This window comes from Pyrgilauda ruficollis, unplaced genomic scaffold (genome assembly GCF_017590135.1).
Source record: "Pyrgilauda ruficollis isolate IOZ18807 unplaced genomic scaffold, ASM1759013v1 scaffold54, whole genome shotgun sequence".
NCBI classification, from domain to species: domain Eukaryota; kingdom Metazoa; phylum Chordata; class Aves; order Passeriformes; family Passeridae; genus Pyrgilauda; species Pyrgilauda ruficollis.
In genome coordinates, this window is record NW_024527044.1 from 866,685 (window position 1) to 879,595 (window position 12,911).

The window sequence follows — 12,911 nt, forward strand, 5'->3', positions numbered from 1 at the left end:
TTCAAAGCTGTTAGAAAACACCTGCTTCAATGTCTAATCTTCTTATAAAAATACAGACAGAAATCAAACAATGCATGACTACATTACTTCACCACATGAAAAGGCTGAGACCTTTCTAGTCTATGAGATAGCACACACAAACAAGAAAGACAAGTGATCCCACTGAAATCTGATGGAAAGGAAGCAATTTGACAGACACAATATTAAACTGTTGTTTTCATACAAGTCTGTTACAGGCTGTTCCTGAGAAACTGGAAAGAACTTAGTCTAATCAATAAATCCACCTAATTTTAGAGCTTGATTCACATATCTCTACAAGTGTTGACTTACAAATGGAAGAAAACGTCAGACAACAGCAGGGACAACTGAACATGTTGGGACATGTGGGACAAGTCATGAACAAGCACAGTTTACAGAACATAAATATTCAAAATCTGTTACAATTTACATTAAAAGGATCAACTAAGTAACAGCAATTCAAGTGCTTTTCACATGTAGTTCAGTCATCCCTGTTAAGGCATCCAGGAGAGAGGCAAGACACCTGGGCAGGACTCCAGCTCTGCCTTTAATCCACCTGTATGTTGGTCAAGCTGTTGTATGAATTTCACTGGGTGCTAACACACACTTGAAAGATAACTCAACACTTCACTATGTCAGTGCTCCTAAGCACATGTAAGAAGATGATATAATCCAGCCTGAGTGACCTTTTCTTAGCAGATACCATCTGTTGTGTTTCCATTAAAAAGATATTATATAACAAGATATTTAACCTTCTGTAGTTTATATTTAGTTATTCATCAAAGGACATTGACAGAAAGACTGTGAGCCTGTAAAAGCACAGAAGACACTGTGTTGGTTAATTTTTGTCCCAGAGTAGGATGGAATGCAGTAATGTTAAGACAATGAAGAAAAGAGTAATTTATGAGCTAGCAAACACGAGCTATTGTGAAGGACCTCAAACACAAGGCACAGGAAGCAGGGGAAGCAAAATGCCTTTGGACAAAATAAAAAGCAGTATGAGGAACAGCTGAAAGTGTAACCACCCATCAATGTCTAAAGAAAGCTTAAGTGACGGCCCTTCATCAGATAATGACTGATTAATCCTTTACTGCTATCATCAAGAGACAAACATTAGAAAGCTAATGACATAATTAAAAATTCAACAGAATAAAGGAAATAAGCACTTCTTTTTTTGAGCCTTACTTGAGCTACTGGCTTAGAGCCCAACAACAAAAGATTTACATCTCTGAGGGTGAATCAAACATTGCATAATGTCACAATTTCTTTGTCATTAGGAGATTAATAGTGCTTTGTTGAAACAGCATTATAAAATATTATAAATTGACAATTCAGACAAATTGTGTCTTAACACACGTTCTCAGATGCATTATTTAAATGCTCTGTCAGCTACCTAGCATTCCTACATGAGCAGTCTTTTTTCTCCACTATCCATGTCCTACCAGGACAAAGTCCAAGAGGCTTTGCCCAAGAGGCCTGCAAGGCACCTAAGTCTCAAGGAGGAGTAAACCCTTTATGCTCTGTAGAGCTCCAGGTGATTCTTGTTCCAACAAGGGGCAGTCTGCTAGAAACCACAGATAGTGCCCGTTCAATTTGCAGTAATTACAGACAGCCAAAAAATACAGTTTAGACTCATGGTAGTGAAGAGCACACACTCACGAAAAGGCAGGAGCACGCAGATACCAAGTGGTCTGTTGAGGACATTCCATGAAATAAGAAATCATTTTTCAGCAGCATTTATGAAAATCAAATAACAACCTAAGTGTATTTAAGCCACTCTGTAAGATTGCACTTAGTACAAGATGGCACTTAAGTACAAGAGTTCAAAACAAAAATTACTTCACTTTTTATGGACAGAACTTTATGCAACAATTTATTAGTTTACGAAAAGAAAATAACCTGAAAATTTGTATTAGCAGAAAGAAAAGGGGGGAAAAAAGAATTTTACAAATAGATAATAGCATTTTTTGTAAGTCAGTAACACCCATCCAATTATCTTGAATAAAAGAGAAGTTAATGTTTAACTGCTTATTTCTTAAACTATTAATAATGACTCTCAACAGATAATTGATTTAATTAATGCTGATTTTCCTCATTTATGAACAGAGCAGAAGGACAATTATTTTGTTAGAAATCATGCATCAACCAGAATCTTAGAGAACTTTCAGAAAGGTCTCCTGCCCTTAAGGTTTTACAAGGTCTTTTCTCTCTACTGACTTCTGCAAGGCTAGACAGCTGCTTAAGTTCAGCATGCTGTCAAACTGGAACAATTACACTCCTACTGCCAAAAAGCTCCAACTGTGATAAACAGCATGATATACTGTACAATAGGACCTCGACTATGTACAGCTGTCAACCTCTCACACCAACTGACCTTACCTTGTAAATATTTCTAGTTGTTCTATAAAGTTGCATTTTTAAATTTTACAAAAAGAGGAAAGTAATGATGATGAAACCAGCACAATGTGTTCCAAAAGAGTTGCATTTATAGGCATTTGCTTTTCACTTTTACCTTCAATCCCATCTTCAAGTTTAGAGAGCAAACTTTAAAGGAGTCTTACAGGACGCATATATTAAAAAAAAAAGGTTGAATCTTTGGCTGTGTAATACAGCAATGAAAGACTCGCTTGTAATTGAGGCTACAGAAATTTTTCAGGACTCAAAAATGTAAATATTCCTAACCTCAGGTATTTGTCCATCTATGAGGCTGAACATTGTAAGGCCCAGCATTTTCACAAGTCAACTCACTCTAGGGAAGAGCAATTCTATGCACTTAGCTGGTCCTCCAGTACTGGAGGGAACAGCAGTAGAGTGCAGAAAGCTTTGTTATGCTAAAGGAAGAAACTGTTCAATCTCTCCAGCACAATTCAAGTACAGTTGGAAAAACAACAGCATTTTTCAATTAAATAGCCTTTCTTTTTAAGTGTTCCCAGTTACTGAAAAAGATTCTTCTCTTGTGTACAGGCAGCTGTAGGAGATGGGTCTTACTGGCGGAATCATAAAGTCTTTGTTTATAATAAAATAAAAAAATTAAACTCTCACAGATAGACTCAGAAAGTTCACATAAACTGAACACTTTTCTAGTGCAAAGCAAAGAGTTTAAATGCACAGTTAGACATGTACATGCAAAGCTAATTTTAACAGTGAGTGGGATTCATCTCACCTAATTTTAGACATCTCTGACAGAGATGAGCTGGCTGCCCTGGGCTTCTTCATACCCAGTGGAGAGCAAAGAGACCCCCTTCATCAATGATTCACTCCACTTATTTTAGATGTCAGCTGCAGAAATGAGAAGAACTACTCCCTCTAAGTCCCTGAACCCTCTCCCACCACCCCAATCCTGCCTGCCAAGTAAATCCAAGAAACCAGTGGGCACAGTGTAGACATCTGATAAGGAGCAGAGATGGGACATGGACAAAACACACACCAAATTCACACCACCACCACCCATCACATCACCTTACTTCATGGGATTCTGGTTTGGATTTAGGTTTTTTGGTTTGGGTTGTTTGGGTTTTTTTTGGCAGGGGAGGGCATTGTTTGGTTGTCTTATTGATGTTTTTTCCTCCAGTCTTGGGAAACCTTTTGGTATTGAACCTCTTGGACATGTTATTCTTTCAGATTCTGATATGGCCCCTCTATTGCAAAAGGTGGCAAGAGGACATCAAAGGGACAAAACCAGAAATCACAAGACTAAAACTACCACAATATTTCATAAACTTTCCATATGACAGAGTAGTCAAACTGATTCACCAGAGTATACTCTTAATTTTAATAAAGATCTACAGTATAGGGCATGAATTTCAAAATATATGTATGCGTCATAGCTGATTTCCTCCTGCTACCACTGAAAAATTGAACATTAGAAAATGATACCTACAATTTAATTTATATATAATAAAGAATAAAACCATTTAGAAGCAAAGGAAAATAATCATTTATGATCGTGATTATTTCTAGTCCTTGGTACATTTTTTTTCCTACCTATATTCTTCTGTGAATTGCTGTTACTTCCTTGTTCTTCACCTTACTTTCCTCATCATTTCTATCTTACCAAAACTTTGCTAGACACTTTACCCATCAATTTTATCAGAGAGAATGGCTGTTTGTTGTTTAATATTAATACCAAGTATTAGCACTTTAAACTAACTTCTCCACTGAGACTAATTTAGCCAGAAAAGTTTCTTTTTGCAAAGAGGATAAAACAATGGCTCTAGAAGGCAATTTACATTATTAAAATTTTAAAAATTAGGTTTCTTGTCATAATAGAGTCTTCCCTCTCATTCAAAAGCAAATAAATATTTTTAAAAATTTAAATAAGTTATTTAGCCTTGCAACAAAACAGAAAAGTTAATCAAAGAATCAAGGTTTAAAAAGAAAACTGCAAACAGTTTCACAAACAGGTTCACAGTGTCTACTCTGAATCCAAATTCAGATCTATTTGGGTAACAAACCAAAAATAAAGCAAAAACCGGAACAAATAAAAGTGGATTAATTAGTCAAAAAACTGATTAATTTGTCAGTTTGACTACAATTCCCTCATCTGTTTAAAGGGAAAATCATCAATGATCTTTATTGTCAAGCAAAAATCACAGAAAACAGTGGCTTACGATTACTTGGCAATGTTCTGTACCACACCTGCAGCAAACAAGCAGTAGGGAAAGCCTGGAATTCAGCACTAGTGAGGATTTAGGGGTGTACTCATACTTGTGTTATAATCCACTGATTTTTTAAAATAGAATTTTAATTTATAATCTGAAACTACTTAGATAAAACAATTGTGATGAAGACAAGGATATTTTCAACACTGAAACACAAGAAATTGATGTTTAAGTAAAGTTATTTGGGAAGCAGCAACAAGTTATTTTTAAATGAAAGTCCAAATCTAATTATTTCACTTCCTTTGATACAACTGGACCCTTTTCAAAGTACATTTTCTTATAAAGAAGTTGAATTACCACTGTTGAGAAGGAAAATCTGAATTGCCAAAAGACATCCATTAAAAAAAAATAAAAGTAGCAATTTTTAAAAATTATATTATCCATAGTTTGCATTAACTGGAAGAATCAGTTTAAGCTCAGCCAATTTGACAAGGAATGTTACTGGTTTGATAAGCCATTTTCTTTACTAAAAGCTAACTAACAGGTCAATTCCAACACAGATTACAGAATAAGACTATTGCAAGTTGCTTACCAATATCAATATATTTTGGGTCCAAGGGCGTGCCAATAGAATTGCAGAGAACCAGCACATACTGTGTGGAAATAAAAGCAAGTGTCATTACTACCACACTTTTTGTAGATCAGTAAGCTGTACAGAGTTTTCTGTGAAGGTGCATCTCATAACCCACGCCACACATTCTCATGCTCATCAGCAACAGAAAACACAGAGACCACGACTGTAGCAAATATAAAGCAGCATAAGCATGAGAGCAACTGAGAGTAAATGAGAGTTATTTGCCAATTACCACTATAAATTAAGAACAAGCACAAAACAGGCAAGTAACCACCTGCTTTATGCATGGGAGCAAATCTACCAGGCGAAATCCAAAGACAACACATGGGCAAGGCAGGCAGCGTCTCCTCTGCTGCTGAGTGAGGCACAGGCTGCGCTGAGAGTATTTACAGGCACAATACACCCCTGACTCAGGGATTTCATTCTCATCAGCTGCTCATGAAAAAGGTAATCTAATAAACTCCCAGCAGTTAGGATCTTTGTTCTATCCTTTGCAGATCTCCACCTCCTTGAACCTCCAAGAGGGTAACAGTGTGGGGAGAATTGTCAGTAAGGCTCTCCCTCTGCCCTGCAGTATCACAGGTACCACAAAAGTGAGGAGGGGGTTTTTTAAATTTTTGCCTTCTTGTAATCTCACTCAGGAAGGCTTTAATAGCACAGTTACCTCAGAGACTGGGCTGTTAAATTCAGGAAGATGCAAATACATAACAATTCGCTCAATAATAATGCTTCATTGTTGCAGTTTATGTATTTATTTCTTCAGGTCTAATCAAGGATTAAATATCTTAATGGTTATTGCATAGGGAAATGCCTTGAATGAGAAGTGTGGAAGTAAAGGACCAACTTTTATTGTCAAGTTTTTAAACTTAAAATAAATACAATATACAGGGCTACCAAAATGTGAATTACCCATGAGCTGTTACCCTGACTCTCCAGGAGATAAAAGATAATTAGTTTTTCATGGCTCTTTCACCTCCTGAACAATCCACGTAATTGTGGTAGCAGACTACAGTAACTGTACAGCTACCCTTTTAAACTGATAGACTGACATCTTATTCATCACATGAGAGCAGCTCAATTTAGCTTTTCACCTACTGTATGAACTTCATTCTTCCAAAGAAAAAGAGTTGAACATGGATTTCTTTTCATTATTTTTTTTTCCGGTTTGGCCACCAATAAGTACCTCACAAAAATAGTATTTTTATTTCTTTGTTCATGAGTTAAAACTTTTCACCAGCATTCTCAGATTTCTATTTTCAAAAAATATGTTGTGCCTCTGCCTGTGTAGGAAAACACACATGGCTTTATTAACTCTGTTTTTCATTTCCATCATCTTTACATTAATTCTTCTCTGGTAAATTACCCCCCATTCAGTCTCCAATAAATTTCTCTTTTATGCCCTTTCTAGTAATTTCTGAGACTCCAAGTCAGCAGATCAGAGCCTGTCAAGGAGTAATGGAGTAACAGTATCCAAGACAGGCTGTATGACCCACACAAGGTGCCAGGGCAGGGAGTTTCCATTGGCTGATTTATCCAGCCTTGTTATGGAAATCAACATGAAGTACTTCTTAATTTACTGACAATTTTGCAATATCTTTAAACACGTCCTGCTGAAATTAAGTAATTTTTTTCCCATTAGCTATTGCTTAAATTCTGCCATTCTGAAACCACAATTCTAATGACCAAAATCTCTTGTAAACCAAATCAGTTTTTCAGACAACAACTCTAATGAACTGCTATCCATAAGCCTATGCACTTCATTTCCTAAAACCTGGCAACTCAGTGTTAATAATTACACTGGAGCCATTTCCAAACAAATGATAGGTCCTTACTACCTGTAATTTTCAAGTGTGAAAATTAAATCTCTTATTTATGCCCAATAGAGTTACACTAAGTCTCTCAACTGTTTGTTTCCTCCTTTAAAATGACAATTCAGAAAAAAAATTATTTTACTGCACTCAACTTCACCAAATGTTTATGGCCACAATCCCATGTTTTCAATCCATATGACAGTATACCATTTATAACACAATGAAGCAAAGCAGCACCACAGCATGTTTGGGGTTTTTTACCATGGCACCAAATGACTCTGTCTCCTGCTCCTCCTTTGTAAGCAATATATAAGTGATACAGAAAATAATTCTGAAATGATTACACAGGAAAAATCATGTAACAGCATCATGTAACACTAACAGAACGTTCATAAACCAAAGAATACATTTATCAATTGTGATTACACATAAAATAAATTAATAAACAAAGAAGTTTGCAGTAAAATGTAACTTATATCACCTAAAAAATTGCTCCTTTTTTTCCATTTCTGACTGACAAAATATTCATTACCATTCTGATGCTTTTACCTTGTCTCTGGAGAACTGTTTCAAATATTTCTGAAGAAACATTCATCTGGAAGGTTGCAGTTTTTATTAGGTAACTAAGGGCAACAAGGAGTTGATCTGTAGATGCAGTTACTTTGAATCAGATACTTTGTTGGGATTCTATGGTTTTGAACACTGAGCCCATTCACACCATTCTGTCAAATGACAACTGACACAACTCTAAGGCAGATTCAGACTTTTACATTTCATCTTATTCTGGCTGTAAAGAACTGACATGTGGAACAGAGCATTTCAATTGAAAATTAAGACAGATTTTACCTGAGGCTGATTTTCATCTGCTTTAGTTGCTAAAACACAGAAGTCCCCATAAGTTGTTATGGAAATAAGGCTCTTGACATATTTCACGTATTTCTCATTGTTTTTTGTGTCCCAAAAGACCACACAGCACTCTGGGCGGTCCGCTCGGGTATAGGCGTAAACAACGGTATTGGAACAGTAACCCCACTGCCAAGAAAGACAATGTTGGTAAAAACAATCAGAAATTATACTAATTCAATAATGAATTGTTCCAGCCATGAAAGAGTTTATTTCATATACACAACTAGTATTCAATATTTCTTACCTGTCAAGTGACAAACTGATTTATTATGAGAACACAGCTCACATAGTAAGATATTGGAATAATATTAAACTGGCAAAAGAAGCATTTCTATCACAGCAAGCTTTTTCTGTCACCTTCAGAACCAAAGGATCAACCTTAAAATGTGACAAGATCTCACTTTGCCCTGTTTCCTCCTTGTTCAGCAGGTATATTTATATAATTCAGCAGGTATTCAGAAATACCCAGTGTGATGATGGTTTTTGCCATGAAAATGCTTGCTTTGTGACTACTGATTCAGAAACCTGAAGTTCATTTCCCAAAGGAAATACAATAAATACCTTTAACAGTGCAATCATATAGGAGCACTGTAATAACTCACATCACTTCTTCTGTATTAGCACCATGAGAAAACCCCTCCCCTCCTCCCAGAAGAATGTAATTATTGCTGTAACAAGTAGGAGAAAGGGCAAAAAGGCAAAAGAAAGAATATACATGAGGATACATTTATTGCATTTGACTGATTCAAAGTACAAAATATAATAATGAAAATCCTTTCTAATACAACAGAATCAGAAAATAGGAAGGAGGTGAAGCTGTCAAATGAGACATGAAGCAAAAATCTTAAAGATAGACGATGGAATTGTAGAAAATCTAATAGAATTCTCTGCATCAACATCTACTAGAGAGGGAGAAGAGAAAGCTTATTAGTGTTGGCAAGAGAGGCTCCCACACTCCTCAGGAAATGAAACCAAAGTGATAAACTACAGCATCAACAGAAGAACTTCTAGAATAGGCCCAGAGACTCTAAACTAGTATTACAACTCCTGCAAACTATGAATAGGTTAGAAAAAGATCAGCTCAATTAATAGTTTTTACTGTCCTGTTAATTTAAAACCTCCTCTGTCTTATTATGGCTTATTGAAAAAGAGAGGAAAACAGATTATTCAGTACACTGGTAATGTGATATTAACTCTTCATCTCCAGGTCATTAATTGCACTCCAGCCTCAGATAATTGTAACTTTGAATCACTCCCATTTAATGACTGTCACCTTTTAGAATACATAGCTCCTAAAAGGGAGTTACTTATATTACCAAAACATAGCAGAAGTAAAACATGAAGAAAAACATGTTTTCTTCATGTATCATTCACCATAAAAATACTTAACATTGAAATAAAGTACACTAACAACTTATTAAGAGTTTATTTGCTGCAGAAATAAATTAATTTGAACATCTCTCTTTCCTTTTCAATTGTGCAAAATGGAAAAAAAATGACCTTACACATGCAGTTCCTAAAACAAAAGTTTCAAAGTATTATTAATTTGCAAACTATGCCAGATCTTGAAACACACATGGTCTCCTAGATGCTGATGAGTTTAAGAAAAAGCAACAGGCCTGTGTTCCAGCTGTTGCACATCTCCCAGAATAAACACTAGGTAGCATTTTCTGCAAGACTAATTTCCAGCTCAGATTTCTAAAGTCTTTCCAGAATATTTACAACAAACTGTTTGAAAAAGCCTCCTAGCAGATTTATGTTTACAACTCCCTAACTAAAATACATTTCAATATAGCTGCAGGATGTCCCTCACATTGCACTCTCTCTAATTACAGTGGCTACACACTGATGATTAAAGAACATGTCCTCTGCTGTGAAAAGAAGTATACAGTACTCTATACTGGACAGTAATTGCTATTATTTGTTAAACTGTAAATTTAAATGAAATAGTTCTAACTCCAAAAAAAAAATGACACTAAATGAAAAAACTCAGGTGGTAAACAAGATAAAACATTATTTAGAATTAGATGATACACACTTGTAAGAAGTATATTGAGAACTGAAATGTAAGCAGGAAGTACATCTATCAGGTTGCTCTCACTCCTATTGTTCAGGCGTCTACTCAGCTTTCCAGCTCAAATGAATAATTCACCACCAAAAAAAATGGCAGTAAAGTAGGCTCAAACAATTCCCATCATATGACTCAGCCCAACCTTGTTAACCAAACAGCAGTGAAAACACAGCAGCCTTACCTAATGACATCCTCAAGTCCTACCAAATTTAGAATCGTGCCCAGTTCTGTTTCCTTACTGTGAAAATGAAAGTCCAAATGCATTGTAAAGGCAATGGCTAAGTCACTGCATCTCCAAGACAGACTCTCACATTCCACTAAAACTGCAAGTCAGTAGTGTTGATCAAGCTGCAATCCTAAGTTAAGCACTAGTTTCATATATATACATATACACACACGTATGTATGTATGTATGTTTGTATATTAGAACAAGCTACTTTTTCAATCTGATCAGAAAGAGAGCAAGTAACAGGAAACTTATTAATACAATTAAGTTTCACATTACTACATACCTTGTAATGTGGACGAATGTTTGCAAAATATATGTAATGATCAACAGCCAGTGCAATTTTCAGTCCACCTCCCTCCCAGGACAAGGAAGAGATCTGTTTGCCAGGAACTTTCAGCGTACGTAAGTGCTTGGTTAGAACAAGGAAAGAAAAAGATTTGAATTTATTACAGGAAAGCCACTCTAAAATACATAAATGACAGTTTTGTTAGTTGTTGAAAAAAACCCTACAGATATTCTTTACAGTACCCCACACCAATTCTCAGATTGCAATACATATGCAAAGAAAGAGTGATATTTAAGGTGTACACCATAACGTGTTCTTTCACCTCAGATTTGGTTTGTTGTTTTTTCATTTGTGTTTTATTTCTCCAGAGAGAAAGATACAACAGGACTCAGTGATAGTTCAAGCTTGAAAAAATAAACAGATAGAGAATGACAGTATAAACATTATTCTCTTTGGTTGGTAATTTGAATCGCCTTTATGAATTCAGTCACAATTAAAACACAGCAGTAGCACTGATCCTGACATGCCTCAGAAGTTTCACTGCCACTGGAAGTGTATTAATCAGTTCATGTACAGCACTCTTAACTACAGATGATAGCTTAAACAAATAAAAACATATCCCTACTCCAAGTCAAGAGCATGAAATTAATTAGCTGCAGAGGTACACAATTTTCACGGAGGCAATGAACATTTTCCTCTTCTCTATCCCCTTTCCAAAAGAATCTAAGAAAGGCAGTTGGTACACTTTCCATCTTTTTTCCAATATCTTTATTTTGCTGAAGAATTTTAAATTGAATGAAGGAAACAATTAGAAAAAAATGTTTTCAAAAGCTATAACCTTAGTCCCACAGAGTACTTCTTTGTGGGTACCTTTTTAGTTGCAAATAATATAGATGTATGTAGTAAAATATACACTTATCTACTATTTACTGTACTTTTTTGAATAACCTTAGGCTTTAAAAAATACATTTTACTGAGTACAGCATTGATGCTCAGGTCTAACTTTCCTTTTGAGTACCTACTTCATGCCTTTGATTAGATGCAAATACCAAGTCAAAATACTGCTCACACATTATTCATGGAAAATACCATCTTCCAAACAGTTAAGACCATATCTGAGTATCAGAACAAGTACAAAACAATTCTAAAACCAGAAGAATTTACATTGAAATACTAAATACAAAATCTGGAACACCGGTTTCAGTTAATCCGAAGGACATCAGCAACCAGAGATGCAACATTATTGCCAAAACCTTTGGTTCCATTAAATCCTTTCAACTAAGGCAACCTCTGCAGATGATGTTGGATCTTAACCCCTGTCACAGCACAGCTCAGAGCTGGCCAGTACTTCCTCTGTACAAAGGACAAACTTCATCACACTCTGATACATAACACTAACTTACTCATTTTCACCTATATTACTAAGAGGGAACGGGATATTACCTGGCAAGACAAAAATAGCACAACAAAAACTTACTGAGCAGTTGTCTCTCAACTATCAAACATTTAATCTACTATAAAAAGCCAGGATGGACAAAAACCATTTACAAAACAATAGCCCTAACAGCCAAATTAAGAAGTTTAGAAAAAAAATTAGCTTTTCTGAGGTTTCTGAGCCATTGCTTTTACTGATACAGGATGCCTTTTTTCAGTTTTACTCATTCCATATAAAAGAGCACATACCAAGTATTTAATACCAATACTCATTCACTGCTGTATTTTCAGCTTCTAATCTAGAGATGCCCAGGTCTCTTACACAGCCAGTGTAGAAAGACAAGTACTTCTGGATTTGATACACAGATGTTGACATCTTGACTGCTGCCTAAGCTCCAAACTGCTTTTCTTCCATAGTCTCATCTCAGGGATCTGGTGTTCAAAGTCAGACACCACACTTATCCTATCACTAGTGTTTTGAGAGGCACTTGGGATTTTCATGCTGGCCCCTATGCTAATGTTCTAAAAGTGTACATGGTCCTGTTTCCAGATCCATATGGATATGCCAGATGGATACCTCAAACCACTAAACATCTACATTCTGGCATCCAAATTCCACCAGTAATGACCCTGTAGCAAAACATAACAAAATTTAGGAAAAAAAAAAAAAAAAAAAAAAAACCAAACATTCATATTACTTATCAAATATTTTTACCTCGCCAAAGGGAGTGTAGAACTGCACAACATTGATATCTTTATCTTGAGAAGTTGCTTTGAGGGAGCCTGCCAGTGCCAGAATGCTTCCATTGGAGTTCCACTGAATACACACTACATTGATACCAGCATCAATCAAAACAGGATCTAGTTTTTAAGGAATAAACATTAAGCATATCAACACAAATAGGCATTTTGGGTCAAGAG

General features: G+C 35.8%; 1 protein-coding gene across 1 annotated transcript in view; it reads right to left on the reverse strand.

Moving 5' to 3' along the window:
• WDR35 (WD repeat domain 35) overlaps positions 1-12,911 on the reverse strand; it is a 42,169-nt gene that overhangs the window by 22,767 nt on the left and 6,491 nt on the right. Inside the window, exons 8-11 of the mRNA XM_041480869.1 lie at positions 12,706-12,851; positions 10,554-10,679; positions 7,911-8,096; positions 5,212-5,272 (exon numbers count right to left, since the gene is read on the reverse strand). Coding sequence (XP_041336803.1) covers positions 5,212-5,272; positions 7,911-8,096; positions 10,554-10,679; positions 12,706-12,851 — 519 coding nt within the window. The remainder of the gene's footprint in view (positions 1-5,211; positions 5,273-7,910; positions 8,097-10,553; positions 10,680-12,705; positions 12,852-12,911) is intronic.